The sequence below is a fragment of the Gymnogyps californianus genome, chromosome 18 (assembly GCF_018139145.2).
Source record: "Gymnogyps californianus isolate 813 chromosome 18, ASM1813914v2, whole genome shotgun sequence".
Classification (NCBI taxonomy): domain Eukaryota; kingdom Metazoa; phylum Chordata; class Aves; order Accipitriformes; family Cathartidae; genus Gymnogyps; species Gymnogyps californianus.
Window position 1 is genome coordinate 10,247,564 of NC_059488.1, and position 16,883 is coordinate 10,264,446.

The 16,883-nt window shown below is 40.9% G+C and overlaps 1 protein-coding gene across 1 annotated transcript in view; it reads left to right on the forward strand.

Moving 5' to 3' along the window:
• The window catches only part of CNTRL (centriolin), a 37,357-nt gene extending 20,875 nt beyond the window's left edge, over window positions 1–16,482 (forward strand). Inside the window, exons 22-45 of the mRNA XM_050907699.1 lie at window positions 195–339; window positions 1,124–1,263; window positions 1,749–1,935; window positions 2,179–2,489; window positions 2,817–3,025; window positions 3,199–3,391; window positions 3,774–3,904; window positions 4,039–4,179; window positions 4,299–4,425; window positions 4,906–5,070; window positions 5,857–6,016; window positions 6,755–6,870; window positions 8,540–8,757; window positions 9,166–9,323; window positions 9,581–9,654; window positions 10,311–10,499; window positions 11,460–11,685; window positions 11,988–12,193; window positions 12,494–12,634; window positions 13,775–14,050; window positions 14,160–14,222; window positions 14,807–15,010; window positions 15,336–15,442; window positions 15,851–16,482. Coding sequence (XP_050763656.1) covers window positions 195–339; window positions 1,124–1,263; window positions 1,749–1,935; window positions 2,179–2,489; window positions 2,817–3,025; window positions 3,199–3,391; window positions 3,774–3,904; window positions 4,039–4,179; window positions 4,299–4,425; window positions 4,906–5,070; window positions 5,857–6,016; window positions 6,755–6,870; window positions 8,540–8,757; window positions 9,166–9,323; window positions 9,581–9,654; window positions 10,311–10,499; window positions 11,460–11,685; window positions 11,988–12,193; window positions 12,494–12,634; window positions 13,775–14,050; window positions 14,160–14,222; window positions 14,807–15,010; window positions 15,336–15,434 — 3,879 coding nt within the window. The 3' untranslated portion in view covers window positions 15,435–15,442; window positions 15,851–16,482. The remainder of the gene's footprint in view (window positions 1–194; window positions 340–1,123; window positions 1,264–1,748; window positions 1,936–2,178; window positions 2,490–2,816; window positions 3,026–3,198; window positions 3,392–3,773; window positions 3,905–4,038; window positions 4,180–4,298; window positions 4,426–4,905; window positions 5,071–5,856; window positions 6,017–6,754; window positions 6,871–8,539; window positions 8,758–9,165; window positions 9,324–9,580; window positions 9,655–10,310; window positions 10,500–11,459; window positions 11,686–11,987; window positions 12,194–12,493; window positions 12,635–13,774; window positions 14,051–14,159; window positions 14,223–14,806; window positions 15,011–15,335; window positions 15,443–15,850) is intronic.
• Window positions 16,483–16,883: the final 401 nt, after the last annotated feature.

Below are 16,883 nucleotides of genomic sequence, written 5' to 3' on the forward strand. Positions count from 1 at the left end.
TTTACAGGGCCTGTGTCTGCAAGCCTCGGTCATATGAGGGGATGGGAAGAACAATTTGGTTGCATCAAAGCGGTACATGTGTTTTGCTGAATGAGCATTTTTGTAGGGACGGATGGGCATGTTTGAAAAAGTTTTAGCACAATCTAATTTAAACTGAAGTGCTTTGCTTTAATTTAAGCTTCTATTTTAAATAGTTTCAGCATGAAATGGAGAAAGCTGGTGAGAAGACTGTTGCATCAGGCTCTCAAAAGTTTGAAATTGATAAATTAAATGAAGCTATGGAGCAACAAAAAGCAGAAATTGACCGTTTAAGATGGCTGTTGGGTAACATCGGGACAGGTAATCTCTCTTTTCTCTCCATTTCTTGCGGATAAGCATGGATGCAAAAGACTTCACTTTCTTCTCCATATTTCTTGCTGTTTGATCTGAGAAGCTGTTCAGAGCTGTGGAAGTTTATGCTAGGAGAATAAACTGTTCAGGATACCGTCCTGTACAGTTCCTATACAGGATACATGCAGTCCTTAAATCACTGTCCTTCAGTGGATTCTCTGTGTATCTATACGAAGCAAACAGCAAGACAGAGTGCAGTTATGTGACGTGTATGGGTCTTTGCTTCTTCGAATATGAAGAATGGAGGAAATGGATGGTTAAGGACCAGCAGTGGCACTAGCACTTCTAGGTTTCTAGCTTTGCCAGTTGACATGCCATGTGACCCTTTGGAAATTTAGTTAAGTTTTTCCTCAGTTTGAAAATCAGAATGACAGTGTGTTAGTTTTCATTAGTTTGCATTAACAACACTTTTCACAGCTATTTAGAAAACACTGTGCTGTGCATTCAGTTTATACTGCTCTAGAACATTGTCAGAGATGTGTATATATAAGGAAAAACGAGCATCAGTTACCTGTATGTGAACTTGTATTTCTGCAATCTTAAAATGACAAACTTGCAAGGACCGGTGTATATCTACATCGCTATATAATAATGTTTAGTTTGTTTCCCCCGGCAATTCATTTTTTTAATATCGTTTCAGATTACCAGGATAACAGTGAGGGAGAAGCTGAATGCAGTATTTATGACTTAATTATTTGCCTTATATGCCTATAAAACTGTGATTAATTTACAGGTAACAAAGATGAAATCGACAACTTGCAAGATGAAATTGCAGCACTCAAAAATGTGCTTTCATACCAGAATGATTACATCACCAGTATAGCGGATCCATTGAAAAGAAGGGGGTACTGGTATTACATGCCATCATCACAGGTCAGAAATAAAAATCCTATTATGTGGAAAGCCATTTGATATGGGAAAGTCCATTATAAACTTGCTAGGTCGGGAGAAACTTAAGAAAAAATACTGGCTGGCATATAAGAGAAATACTGAAACAACACATACACAAATGTTTCCTGATAAAGCCTATTACTGTGTAGTAACAGGAATCTAGTGTACCTAAAATTTGGAGACAACTATTCAAAATGCAGTACTGTAAATTCATTTAGGTGAAGGTTAAAAGGGGACATTACAGAGAAACGTTTCTTGCAAAACAGCATTTGTCTGAATTTAAGAGAAATATTGTTAAAATACGTGGAGTGCTCTCTTTTAAAGCAGCATGATGCTTGCAAGCGAGAGAAAGTAGAGTATATATAGCCTGTTCTTAAAAAAATCAGTGCTTCAGAACGTCTACAACAAATAACTTATTTTACATGATTTGTTATTTCTAGATTAACACATACGGGTTTTTTCTTTAGGCTTCAACTCCTGCTTCCCGCAGCACGAAAGATTCTGGAGTTTGTTTGCTGTGTGCTGGCACATCCCCACCCAGAAGAGGGTGCGGCCAGGACGGGCAGTGCAGGAAGGAAGACTTGCCCACTCAAGGAGGATGTTGGGTTTATTCACCAGTCAGAAATAGGTTGTACAAAACAAAGTCTGGTAAAGGTAAGTCACTCTCATGGTCTCAGAATGTTTAGGAGTGTACTAAAGATGGAGTTGTTTAGAGTTCATAGTGAATTTTTTTTATGTGCATGAGTGAATTATCAGTGTTTATTACTATTGAACTCATTATTCAGTTTAAGCAGTGTTTATTACATTTTTGTACATTACATAGAATTAAAATGTGCATTTGAAGAATATCTTTTACTGAAAAAGGGATTAAAAATAACTTTTTTTTTTTTTGTAAAGATAGAAGAGCGAAAGAAGATAGTGAAGGAAATGAAGAAACTTGTGTTCCCAAAGACCCTCCCTTTGTACCACCACCTGGTACAGTTATTTACACAGTCCTTCCAGATGGTGCCCCTGTACCTCAGGGAACTGTGGTTTATGGCCCTCCTCCTGCAGCAGCAAGTGGAGGTTCAATTGCTCCCGGATCTGTTATCTATGGCCCACCTCCTGTGGGAGCCCAGGTTGTTTATGGTCCTCTTCCTCCGAACTTCACTGTCCCACTCATTCCTGTTGGAGTGCTTCACTGCAATGTGCCTGAACATCATGATTTGGTAAGATACAGAGCTGTAAGCTGCAGGTTTAACCATAGGCAACTGACTGACGAATGGATTAGGAACACCTGTTAACATTTGCTTTCTCAAAAAAAAAAAATGCAAAAACCAAAACCTCATTTTCACAGATTAGATTAGTCCAGTTTTTAAAAAAAAAAAAAAAACTCCCTGCTAGGAAGGTTCTGGATCTGAGAGAGCTTGCTGATAAGAATGCTCTACCTTCAGTGCTAATAGTCCAGTCTTTGCTATCTGTAGCTGCTCCCATGTCTCAGGAGGACTGAAATAGAAAATAGGTCTTGATTTTGTTGTTCTATTTTCTGTACGTAGGAGAGTGAAGTCTCAAGGCTAGAAGACACTGTGTATTATTTAAAGTCTCGGAAATACAAAGATAAATGGTCAGAGACAGCTGAGCATAAATGCAAAAAAGAGGTGGAAAAATTGCAACAAAACGTTGAAGAACTTCTGCATGAAAGAGAAGAGTTGGAACATGAAGTAGCAGAGCTACGACAAGCAGCTCAAAAACATAACAAACGCAAGTAAGAATATTGCACTAGAATGCATTTAAAGTAAGCATGTGGAAATACCTAAATTTTTTCCAATAAAAGTCAATTTTGACTCGTTTACAATTAATATAAATCGACTAGAACTTCAAGAGGCTCCGGGCCTCTGACATTTTGTACTTTAATTCCATGTCTTCCTGACCTTTTAGGGACTTTATTGAAGGGTATACTGACAACCTGATTGCAGAATTGCAGTTAGAAAAGGTTCTTAAACATCATGAAGATATTGCAGATGAAATTGAATGTATAGAGAAGACTCTTCTGAAACGACGAGCAGAGCTTAGAGAGGCAGATAGGCTACTTTCAGAAGCTGAAGTGGAACTTGAGAGCACACGGGGGAAAGTAAGTAAAGCCATAACTCTTAAGTGCAGAGGGATTTGCATGTTGCGTTAAGATTGTTTTAAGCAGAGGATTTTTGTTTGTCTAAGCAGTTTATTTGCACTTGGGATAACCTGAAGCCTCTTAAAATGCTTCTATATGAAAATAAGTTGTGGGATAACTTGTGCTAAAACAAAATGTTTCAGTCCTTGCCAAAGAGGAGGAAGCTTTTCTGCCCTGGACAAGAGAGGAGAAAAGGTTCTACTTCGTGGTATAGAGAGGGAGAAAGCTTGGGTGGAATATTCACGCCAGGAGGTCATCTTTAGACAGCTAACCTGCAGGTTATGGATGTGGAAAGCATAAGATGGGAATATATCGTCTCAATAATCTTCAATTTTTGCTCTAGACTAAAGACACTATTCACAAGTACAATCATGCCAAACAGCATTTGTCCCGTACTGAAACTGAGGCAAAGGAGCTAGAGCGAAGGGCTCAGGAAATGGCCGTTAAACTTGTGAAAGCAGATCAGCAATTAAGGTACACTGTTCTTGTGAACTTGTATCAAATGGGGATGAGGAGGAGAACAAGATTCTTTCAAATATCACGATAGTGGTTTTGGAGAGGGAGAGCTGTTAAAATGTTAATATGAAAAGGCATAAATGCTTCTTTAGGTTATTACAGGCAGATACAAGGGATTTAGAACAGCGTAAGAGGGAACAAGAAGGTATTTTGAAGGAAATCAACAAAATGGTGGCTGCAAGAGACTCTGAGTTCCAGTCGTTAAACCAGAAGATAGAAATGCTAACTGAAAGGTAAGTATTTTTAATTTACCATAAACTGTATTAGATAGAATAAAGATGTCCTCCTCCAATAAGTTACTGCCTAAGGTATTCTTGTTTCTTCTGAGTCATGTTTTTATCCTCACTGTCAGTCTTCAGAAGCTTCAAGGAGATATTCAAGTTGCAGAAGGTAATGAAGAACATCACCTCCAAATCCTTAGAGAAGCAGAAAGCCTTCTTCAAGGCAAGAAAACTGAACTGGAAAGATTGAAAGATCAGGTAAGACTTGACTTATTAACTCTGGACTATCAATTTTGTTGATAACTGAAAGCTGAGAAGAGTCTTAAGTTCTGAACTGCCTTGTGTGAAGAATTCAATTCTTAAGTTTATTTTGATGTTGGTAATTTGAATTGTCCTTGTTTTGTCTCATGCTAAGTACAATCCCAATCTCGATGGCATTTCTGCCTAATAAATGTTACTGCAGAGTTCTCTGACAATCCTTATTGCATTTCAGAATAAGACACTTAACTCGCTGAGGTACAGGACTGCACTGCCCAGATCAGAACTTAGTCTTTAGTATTGGCTTTATTGTATGGGTCTAGCAAACGAAGCTCATTGCTCTGATGGGATCCTTACACGTTACACAATTCAAATGTGTCTCTGGCAGGGAACAGTGTACTGCGCTTGTTCTTGTGCATGTGTGTAGCTACAAAAATAAAAGCTTTCAAATGCTTGTTCTGTTACACTTCTACATTGTAGATTACTGCTCAGCAACAAGAGCTCTTGTTTCTGGAGCAACAGTTCAATCAAAGAAAGGAAGAGCTCCATGTCCTTCAAGACTGTATTTCTCAAAAGAAAGGTGACCTCAAAGAAGCTCTTCGAGATGGAGAGACTGAAGCAAATGAAAAACTACGCCAAATAAGAGTAACTTTTCCAAATGAGTTTTCAATTCATTATATCGCTGAAGAAATGCAAAAGAATAGAATTATCAAAAACATCCCATAAAGTTTCCACAAAATCAGTTTTGCTTTCTATGACCTCCCAAAACCCACTGAAAAATAGAACAAGACGGTTTATGGTTTTGTGTGACTAAGAGCTTGGTCCAGATGCACAAATAAGATATAGAACTCCCTAGTTCCAGTAATACTTACAGAATTGGTCCCTTGAGAACTAAATTATATTAAATAGAAGTCTCTGAATGACTTACTGTTGCTGAGACAAGCAGCTGCTAAAGCAAATCAGTCTGATCAATCTGTGTAAAACGCAACAAAGCTGGCGTAAATCAGCTGTCTGTCTCCATCCCCATTTACTTAGAAAGGATTCTGTACTTCCTCACTTTCTGAAATAAAAACAAAGTATCAAGGTTAACTATATTTTGTGGGGTTTTTTGTGGGGGCTTCTTGTCTGACTCTGTTTTAAGGCCTGCCTGTTATTCACTTGAATGACAGTGTTATGGTCAGACTTGTAGATCAAAATCTTTGCAAGATTACTACTCTAAATTGTCAACAAGCGAGACTTTAACCTAAATATTATGTATTTTTTGTTTGTTTACACCATTAACTGTAACTATACACTCTGGAATTAAATTGGTCAGAATAATGTTGACAAGCTTTTTTAATTTTACAAATATTTAGAACTTTTATTTAAAGGAAAACTTTATTTAAAATAGCAAATTATGGCATTCCTTGTAACACTGATGTATTTCCACAGGAAATAAAACTACTTCTGGAAGAGCTTAATGTTGAGAGGAAAGAACTGGATGTCCAGATTAATGAGAAAAGAGCACAGCTTTCGTTCATAAAGAAGGATATTGGAAAAGAGGAAGAAAATCTTCAAGGAATACTTGGGCAAATTACCAAGCATAAGATAGGTATGTCCCTGGCTTTACTAGCTAGTATTTTGTGCAGATTGGAAAGAAATACATTCTGAGCTCTCAGTTGTACATCGCTGCAGTCTTCTGTTCCTCACTCCTTTTTAAATACTGTGAACGACTGCAGAGAAAGAGTTCCCTGTAATGCTCGTAGTTTATACAGAGCTGAGACATGCCCTTTGCTTAAGTGGAGGCAGTGCTTCGTGGGGCTTTGTATTTGGGACGGGAGTTTTTCACGCCAGGGAGAAATGTGAACAAATCTGTTGTGAGGACTGATCAGTTAAGTTCACGCTCGAGCACTGTGTGGTTAGGAGACATTAGCTAATTGTGCCGCATTCACAGAGGAAGAACTAAACATCGGGATGTGTGGGGAAATGGAGGAATCTCCTTCCAAGCAGTGACATTCTGCCAGATTGTGGGAAGTATAAGCAGCAGCAGTTTGCAACTTCCGTACTTTTTTTGAAATATTTTCTTTCATTGTTTATCAGTCAGATACTCTGTCCCAGAATAACTCCCTAGGGAGAAGGAAGAGCGCGAGACGTAGAGACTTGCAACTTGCTGGTAGAACAGCATCAGATATAATACCTGGTGTGTCTGACACAGCAGTTGAAAATGTGAAGAGTTTTGACAGGGATGATGTCAGTATAGCGTCTCTTAGTTTTTCCTTGGTGCCTTTTTTTGCAAGTAGAATGCATTTGATGTGCTTGTAATAACCTTTTGTTTCTTTCACCTTACTAGAACTGAAACATGTTCTGGAAATGCTGGAGCTTGAAAATAACGAACTTCAAGGTTTGAAACTACAACATGACCAAAAGGTCAATGAGCTAGAAAAGACTCAGGTTGCAATTCTAGAAGTAAGTATTTCTTCTGTAGCTAATACAGTAACTGGAAGAAGAGATCTGCATATTTTGTGACTCTGTTAAGCTCTGGGTAACATAGTCCCTACACTTTTAAATCAATCAGTTTCTAGTCTGATTTCAGCTTATCACAGAAAAGTCTTAAGTCTGTGTAGGCCCTTTAAAATAATGGGATTTTTTTGGTGCGTATGAGGGAGAGAGGGCAAAAAGACAGAAGGCTCTTCTGTGGCTGTGGAACGATGAATACTGTTTTCTTAGCATTAGCTTCCAGGGTTGTCTTACCTGGATTCCATCTGTGTCCTCACTTGCAAAAAGTATGGAAGACAGTTTACTAACTCAGCTGGATGACCTTCTCTACCATTAAAAAAATATTTTAGCTCAGCTAGTCTCTTCTCTGTTTGACAACTAAAGACAGACATTCAGCTTTGCTACCAGTGGGCAGAGAGATGAGCGGCATCCCTTTGGCAGTCTCCTAGTAGCTACAGGATTGTTAGGTCAGAGCCCGGGATAGCCCTCCTTTACTCAGTTGTGCCATTCCAGAAAATCTAACGTGTTTGCTAAGAAAGCATTTATAAGCATATATAAGCAGATAGTACCTGCTGCTTCCTTTTAAAAGACTGTGCCTCTTCTCTTTGTACTCCTTCTGTGAAGGACAGGGAAAAGAAGGGACTAGTTGATAACTTGGTACCTTTCTAATACCACGCTTAAAGTGGTCACCTTACTAATTACCTGAGCATCTCGCAGCCCTTAAAGTGGTGCCGTGGTTTAACCCCAGCCGGCAGCTAAGCACCACGCAGCCGCTCGCTCACTCCCCCCCGCCCCCGTGGGATGGGGGAGAGGATCAGGAAGAAAAAACCTCGTGAGTTGAGATAAAGACAGTTTAATAGGACGGAAAGGAATGAAAAACAATGATAATGATAATAATATGACAATAGTAATACTAAAAGAATTAAACTATACAAAGCAAGTGGTGCACAATGCAATTGCTCACCACTCACTGACCGATGCCCAGTTAGTTCCCGAGCTGCGATCTGCCCCTCCCAGCCAGCTCCCCCAGTTTATATACTGGGCATGATGTCATATGGTCTGGAATATCCCTTTGGCCAGTTGGGGTCAGCTGTCCTGGCGGTGTCCCCTCCCAGCTTCTTGTGCCCCTCCAGCCTTCTTGCTGGCTGGGCACGAGAAGCTGAAAAATCCTTGACTTAGTATAAACGCTACTTAGCAACAACTAAAACCATCAGTGTGTTATCAACATTATTCTCATACTAAATCCAAAACACAGCACTATACCAGCTACTGGGAAGAAAATTAACTCTGTCCTAGCTGAAACCAGGACAAGTGGTCATTCTCTCAAAATCCCTGCGATGAAGGACTGTGCTACTCTTATGGATGGGGGGAAAGGTGGTTAAACTATGATGGAACAAAGAATTGCACCCCTATCTTCCAGTCCTCGTGCTCGTATTCATCATAACCTTCATCATAAATACACTGAAATTAATCTGGCACTTAAGCAGTTGTCCCTGTTATAATGCAGTAGTTAGAGGGTACTCTAGCCTGCAGATGAGCTCTGTGAACAAAAGGTTTTTAAACTGCTGCAGCTAAAGACGTTGACTTGTTCTACTTCTTGACTATATAAATGTGTTGTTCACAATGCCTTCTTTCGTAGGAGAAGTTAAAATTGGAGAATATTCAGCGATTATTTCAGTGTCAGCAAGGGGAAGTAGATTGGCAGGAACAACTACTTGAGAAAGACCGTCAGGAAAATGAACATCTGGTTTCTCAAATGCGCACTCTGCAAAATAATATTGAGTCTTTGAATAAAGAAAAGGAAAAGCTTGAAGATGACTGTCAGAGTTTGGAAAAGAAGTTGTCACAAACCAGAAGGTGGGGGGCAATATTTTTTCTGCAAAGATCAAAAGTGATGGGAAGTGCCTTGAATGTCTGTTTATCACAATTAAAAATATAGCTGTAACTTGAGGTGCCCAGTTATACAGATTATGCCATTTCTTGTATCCTGTGGAGGTTTTATTTTAAGCATGTCTACAGCAGACTGACAGAAAATAGTCAGCAATGAAGCTGATGAATGCAACAGCATTTGTTGTATCATGGCAATGCGATGCGAAATGTTATGAAAAGCAAAATGTTCAGTCTTGGAACAGGACAGCTGTCTTGCTCTCATGACTACTAGGTAGCATCCTCTTGAGCTGAGAGAACTTTTACTGAAATGCAACTGGTTTTTAGTCCTCACCAAGTACTTCCAACAAACCCAGAATATGTATTCACATTTTACAGAGACTTAACTGCTACTGAAGATAGCAGCAGAACTGCATTGTCCAGTGTAGAAAAAATGGAATTGGATGTTAAAAACCTGCAGCAAGAGGTAGATCTACTGAACAAACAAAAAAAGTCACTGAATGGAGACATTATTGTTGTACAGAAGGATCTTCAAGGTACAAATCAATTTTTGGTTTTAAACTGCAATATATTTTAAGAGAAATTGTGTTTAAAAAACACCGTAACTGTAGTGTATGATATTAAATATCCAACATGCTCAAATACCTACAGGCAGAAAGTATTTAACATGTTGAAAAGATGGAAATTTTAGAAACTGTTTTTCTATTGTTTATTCTTAATTTATGAGGTTTCTGTACATTTATTTGTATAGAAATTGCTGACTGAAAATCTCTGTCGCCAAATATTTTTCTAGAAAAAAAGGAAGAACTAGAAACACTGAAAGGAGAATTAAATGACTCCAGGCAGCAGCTTCAACTGGTAGAACAGGTTAGTTTTGGTGAAACATGTACTTATTTTCACGTAGTGAGTAGATTGTTGCACAGAAATGAGGGGTGTCATTTACCGCAACAGTTGACAGTCCCTAACTTGTTTTTCATCTAGGCACACTAGCTCCAAATCAGACCCTTGCAGCGCTCATAAACAATGGCTAGTTTATTGCCTTGTTCTTGCTGAGTTTGGAGGGGTTTGGACTACAGTAGGTACCTAACCAAATGAGATTTCTGGTTTGGGTTTCCTGTTCAAGTGGCAACTGTGGTGACCCTCCTAGTCAGGTTGTCATTACCAAGTTGGAGTGTGTGGCTTTTTTTCGTTTTGTTTTGAGTGGTTTGGTTGGGGGGGGGATTTGGGGGTTTTTGTGGATTTGTTTGGTTTTGAATTTATCTTCTTTCTAGAAAACGATCCAGACCCTGGTTTATTGTTCTTAAGGAAGAAGATACTTTTAAAAACAAAAACCCAGCATCTTCTAGGTTTTTATCTGGTGGTTCCTGTTGCGTTAATTCACTCAGTGGCTGGTTTAAATGGAAGGTAATCTTCAGTGTGCTTAGGGGTGATCAGTTACGTTCTTCCAAATGCAAGCCTTTAGCCAGAGAGCTGTTACTCTTACCAGCTAGTTATCTCACTTGATTTTATGTTTTATATTGCAGGATTTGAAAAATAATACAAGGCATCAGGATGAGCTGCTTAGAGAGCAGGCAACCCTGAAAGAAGATATCCTGGAGTATTTAAGGAAACGTAAGGATTGCCAAGAGAGACAGAAGAAGAGGGAGAACCAATTGCAGCAGCTCCAGAAAGAGATTGAAGAGAAAGAAACAGAACTAGCCAAACAAGAAGCGGTAATGAGCCTGCCAGCTTGCCTCACTTTCTCCTGACCTCTAAAAATAATGCAGGCCAAAAAGTTTTGGGTGCAAGTCTACAAAGAATATACCAGTGCTTTAAGAACCATAAAGCCTCATTTTTAGAGGAATAGCAGTAAACAAAAAGCTTCAACATTCAGTTATGTTTTAGTGAAAACTAGTGTGTCACAGCAAAGGGCTGTGTCTTCCTTCTTGGCAGGGTCATCTTACACTGAACTGATAACAAAACTGCTGTAAAACCAGCACGGACCCCGAGTGCGAGGAGGGGCTAGTGTAGTGGAAGGCACTGTGCAGTGTTGTGTCTTGGCTGCTGGTGCAGCTGATGCGGGTGAGGAGATGGACGAGTACGGCTTCTTCTCTACAGTTCTGTTTTGTCAGCTGCCAAGATACAGTAGCTGGATATAGTGCAGAGAACTTCTTCACATGCTGTTGATTGCTCTTGGGAGATGAGCAAATTATGTAGAGTACCTGAAATGATACAGTGGATTTCAAGGGAAACTAATCAAAACTTAACTCCAGCTGCATTCCATAATTCCAAACCTAAGCAGAAAAAATTCCAGAGCTCTTTTATCCTGAAGTTTCCTTTTGATTTTGAGTGGATCACTATTGGCAGCTAGCTTTTGTTCTTCTACAGTATTTCTGTGCAAAGCCCATCAGCTGTTGATGAAAATTAGGGCTTAATCATATATTCCTGTAGTAAAACTAACTTACGTTGGCTGAGCAGTTTCAACAAAGTGTTAACCAAAAGAAAAACGGAGGGAGCTGTACTGAAAATGAGAGGCAAGAAAAATTGATAAACTTTTTATGTCAGTAGGGAGTATTAGACTACAGTTCTTTCCAATTTATGCTGCTTTAACTCCTGTAATGTCTTTTGGTGAGGGTATTTGTTCTCATTGAGTTGGTACTAGTTAAAGCTTGAAGCGGTGGTTTTTTTGGCAGATTCTTCATCGCCTCAAGCAAAACTCAGAGCGTGAAAGCAAAAAACTGGAAGAATGTACTGCTAAAGTGAAAGATCAGAAAATACTATTGGAAAAGGAACTAACAGATCAACAAAAGAAACTGGAGCAGGCAATAGCAAAAGTAAGGCTGGCAGAAGAAAACCTCAGGAAGCTGGAAAAGGAGGAGTCCCGATGTGCAGCACTTGAAGAAACTGTCAGAAAAAGCAGTAAGACTCATTGCACAAATAAATTGTTACCATCTGTGGGTTCTAAGACTAACGAAACCAACAAATGCTGCTCTTAATCTCGCTTGGTTTGTAACGCAGCACATGGATTGACACTCGATCCTTAAATTGACTTGCTCAAAGAACTGAAATTGTAAAGCCAACTGGTGTTCCGTCCCCTCTCACCTTGTGTCAGTGTTTTTACAAACCATTGCTCAGCAGATTAATGTCTTCGAAAAATGTCTAATGTGTATGAAATTACGTTTCTGCTAATCAGGATTGTTTTTAAAAAATGTTGATTACAGAACATCAGCTCTCAGAAAAAGAATTACAATTACAACAAAAAAATAGAGAAATACAGTCTCTTCAGAAAGAACTGGAAGTCTCCAAGTCTGAGCTAAACCATCTGCAAGATCAGATATCATCAGAGAGGAAAAAAGCAGAAAAACAAATCTTGAGTCTGAAAGAAGCAATGAAAATGCAAAGGATGCAGCTGGAAAGAAAACGGCACGTAAGTCCTGGCTGAGGGGAGAATGTTTGGGGATTGGGGTTGTTTTTAAACAGCAAAATGATAGAACACCCATTTTTATCATAGGAGGAACAAAGTAATGCAGTAACTTCATGACTAGACAGAACTTGAGGCTACCAAACTCTGGTATTTTTAGATCGTGCTGCAGAACACCTCTAGTTACTCCTATTTAATGCTGTTTCTGCCTTTTAACTTGAAGAAATTTTGTTATGTGGGTTCTCTTGATTCACTTTTCTGCAGTGGATGCTCACAGTAAAAGGCAGTCTTTCTGCATTTTCCTAGGAACAAAAGCATGAAAATAACTGTTTGCAGAGTGATATAGCAACTGCTGAACAAGTAGCGCACAACAACCATGAACGAGCCAAGCGCCTTGTTACGGACCTTGGCCAGATCCAGCAGGACTACAGGGATCTCCAAACCCAGGTATAGCCCAGCAGCCAAATACAGGCGGGTTTGAGGGAAAGCTGGGTCTTCCAGACAAGTTTATATTGTATTGGTTTTTGAATCTCCTCCTGTCTGCTGTATCACAATTAGAAATAGACCTACTTAAAATTGCCGTGCGATTTTCCCAAATCTGGGAGAAGTTAAGCTTTGCTAACAGTCAGGAGGATCAGGCAGCTCAGTAATCCCAGTTTAAAAATGAACAAACCAACTCAGCCAGTCAGTCGCGTGCAGAGTTCTCGGTGTCGGGCTGCCAAGCTCTAAAGCAGCATTTCATTCGTCAGATCCTGAAGGCCACGGCAGAGTGGTGCAAGTGCCTGGTTACCTTCCCATCGCACGGTGCAGAATTCCAGGCACTGTTTAGGCCAGTTCAAGTGGATCAAAGGATGCCTGAAAAAGAGACGGTGCTCTTCGGAGGAGGGCGGAGGGGCTACTCCTAGCTATTCCTTAAGAGTAATTGGATTTGGATGCTCCCCAGATACCTGGCAAATGCACCGTAACATTTGCTGTCGGCTCAATTTAGATAATGCTTCAGTCAAGAATTAGGACTCCGGCTCCTGTTTACATTAAGGTTTGGTAATAGGAACTTGGCATAACTAGAGTCATAATTTATGCAAATCAGTAAATGTTATCAATGTTCAAAGCTGCTCCATAGGCACTTAACAACTTGTTAGTGCCAACCTGGGCCTGCATTTTCTTCTTTTGATACTCGCTTTAAATTAAAAGGTGATTCCACGTTGCCTGACTCCTCCTAGTCCGTTAATAGATACTTTATAAATTGTTTCTAAGTCCTTTAAAAATAGGGTCCTTCAGAAAAGAATGTTGTTAGCAACTAGAAAGCATTGAAGGAAGACCATGCACGATCAGAGTAGGAACAGGTTTAAGTTAACAAGTTGTGTCCTGGTAATTTTAGTTGCCTCTATTGTCCGAGGGGCTTCACAGGCAAAGTTAAGGTCAGAATTAGGGCTGCATCTGTTCAGAGGTTCTGTGATTTCTGATTGCAGTAGTCAAAATGTGAACATTTCAGAAGTAAGCCTTGCTCAGTTACACAGGAACATCCCTCTGGACTGATGATGCATTTGTAACCTGACGGCAAAGTGGTGAGAGTGTTCTGTGATCTAGGTTAAAACTCAAGACGACCTGGAAAAGAGACAAAGGGAAATAGAGAATGCAGCAACGTTGCTTAAACTGGAGGTTGAAGATGAAATTAGGATGGGGTTTAAATCTTCAAGCGCATCTTCTCTAGAACCGTTGGAAGATTTGGAAGCATCTTCTGAAGTCAAGGGAAGTCTGCTGTGTGAATCTGGTAACTTAGAGGAGACCGGTCCGTTTGCTGCTGCTGAGAAAAGACTCCTCTCATTGGAAGAAAAGTTGAATTTTTCTAAAGTCTTCTTAATGGTAAAATGCTTTCCAAAAGTAGCTGCTACTCGTGCTACAGCTGAGCGTGTCGGTGTCGGTACCTTTAGCTGTAGCGCTCAGTGCCTGAATGTGCTTTTGTTTCCAAAAGGACGAACAGTGGCGTGGGGAGGCTCTCCGAGAAAAACTGCAGCATCACGAAGATCGGCTGAAGGTGGCGCGTCTCTGCCCGCTCACCCTAGTAACGTCCGTGGGTCCCCTCTGAAAACCCTCGGAACCACCCCGGAGCGTGGGGGATCCTTCTCCAGCTCCCGCCTATCCGCTCTGTCCATGACGACTAGCTACAGAGTATCTTTGGGTGGGAACAGTAAAAGAAAGCCTAGCAAGGCCATGCTAGATCAAGATGAATAATTTTAATTATCAGTTAATTGGATTTTTGAGTATTCCAGCAAGATTCCCTCATTTCCATCATACTATGGTGTATTAGCAACATGAGAAATTACAGTTCAGGAGCACCCATGATCATTTTAAGTACAGGTGATGGCCAGGTTTAGTTAGGACGTATCTGTTGCTCTTTCTTCAAGCAGTTCATGATAAAGGCCATAGAAATGGAGCTTATTTCTGACTTGGGAGGAGGTGATCTATTTAAAAATAATTCACAAACCCATTGCCATCTGCTTGTGGTTTGACACTTAACATCACGTCCCTTACGGCTTGACTTTAAGGTCATCAGACTTTTTAAATACAGTCTTGAAAATTACAGTAGCTGGATATAAATAGAACTAATGATTTATTTAGGCTCAGCTCCGGCAGTGCATGTCCAAGCAAGTAGAAGTATTAATCAGAGGAAAACAGCAAACGGAAGGCACCCTTCACAGCCTGAAGCGACAGGTGGATGCACTGGATGACCTCGTCAGCAGCACTTCTTCAGATGCACTGTTTCTAGCCCAAAGCTCGAGTCTAGTCTCTCTTCGCGACGCTCTGAATTTAACAAAAACACAGGTAATGCTCTACTGCGTACAGGAATTTGGGGTTTGTTTGGGTTTTTTTTTAATAATTTTTAGCTCACTGGTAGTCTACTACAGCCACTACCGGCATGGCAGGGGTTTTCTGAAGGTGGGGTGATCGTACTGTACCCTTAGTTACTCTGGGAGTAGCTAACTTGTTTGAAAATGGTAAGTTTTTCTCAAAGGGTTTGGGTTTTTTTTTTCTTTGTCTTTTATTCTTGGAAATTCATATTTTTCTTTCTTTTTTTAAAGATTAATGTGTGTCTGCTAATCGAAGACATCGATTTATTACTCAGACTGACTTTTACTGCTCTTTCTAGGCCGCTCTGACAAGGCTTGCGCACGTCCCCGGCGGGCGGGCAGGTATTTCGGTGGTGTCGCAGACGCTGCGTTCCTGCTCGCGAGGAATTTCTCAGTAAAGCCAGAGGTGAGGCACGGCTTCAGCCCGGCTGAGCTTCGCTGAGTCGGGAGGGTCTTGAAGGCTGAGGCTTGTGGGTTGTAGGTGGCGGTAGCCCAGGGGCAGGGGGTTCTCAGGCCATGTTGTCCCTTTCCAGTGAAAGCATTCCTGTGGTTGGTATCCTTGTGCTTGATGCTGTTTTGGGTCTTAGATGTGTATTTTCAAACAAACGGTGGGTGAGAGCTGCTCATAAACTCTCATGTGACACAGAGAAATGATTACTGTGTTCACCAAGTGAAATGTTAAGCTACTGCTGTCCTTCATCTTCCAGTAACACTTTTCTGGTTTTAATAAATGTATAGCCTAGCACCTAGGTTGCAGTTACAGCTAGTTACAATACCGGCCTGGTACTTGAGCGTTCTTTTGTAATGGTTTAAGTTACAAAATACATTACTGCGAGAGCTGCCCTACATGAGAAGAAAAGCTTCAACCACTACAGCTGCTCCTAGGAGCTGCCAGGCACCAGGAGAGCAGCAGTCCGTCCGTCAGGCTGGGCAAAGCCTCCGCCCAGCTGTACCTGCTGCCCGCGCTGCGCAGCAGCCAGAACGGGCCCCACCACGCGAACTTCCCTCACCGCGGGGCTGACCCGCTCACGGCAGCTCTCTTCTAGGCAACGCCTGAGCCCCGTGCACGGCTCCTCGGACCTCTGCCGTCAGTCACCACCTTCGAAGACTTCTACCTCACCATTTTGCAAGCCTTTTCTAAAAAGGCATTTGCCACCACTAGCAAACGGCTGGCTGCAGGGCCTGCTCTGTACTGTGAAGTTTTTGTACGATTGAATAACTGAGCTTTATGTATATAAGTTGTTTTTTTTTACAAACTATTTTAAATGTGGATTTAAATGTGTCCAAACCAGCTCCTATTTAAGTGTAGGTATTGGTCTGTTTCCCCTTTAAAGAAGCCTTGTAACAGGGACAGAGTTGTCCATTTATGTGGTGTCAAATGCACAGATGTTTTAAATAATACAATTATTTTTGATTACTTCCTTAAAATAAACTTCAGTGACTGACGCTTGCTGTTACCCATGGTTGGGTGGTTGGGTTGGGTTGGTTTGGTTTTTTCAAGTTGTTCTCAAGGACATCTGTACTTGCGCTGTAGCGCTGCAGCCCTGTTGCTGGCTCGCCTAGCAGGGCTGGGGCAGGAGCAGCAGCACGCTCCGACCCCTGCAGCTGCTATGCGCAGAAAGTGAGCAGTGAGCGGCTGCTGCCTGCCAGCCCTCGGCTGCCTGCCCCTCTCTGAGGCTTTGCTGCATTGCTTTTCTGAAGCATGTGGCTATGGTTAATGGTTTCATAAACAAAGTTCCAAGCAAGTTGCTTTTAATTAGCAGTGGAAAAACCACTCTGCAAAGCCTTCAGGCAGCAGGAACAAGGCACGATGAAGTGCAGGACATACTGCCACACACAACTCCATG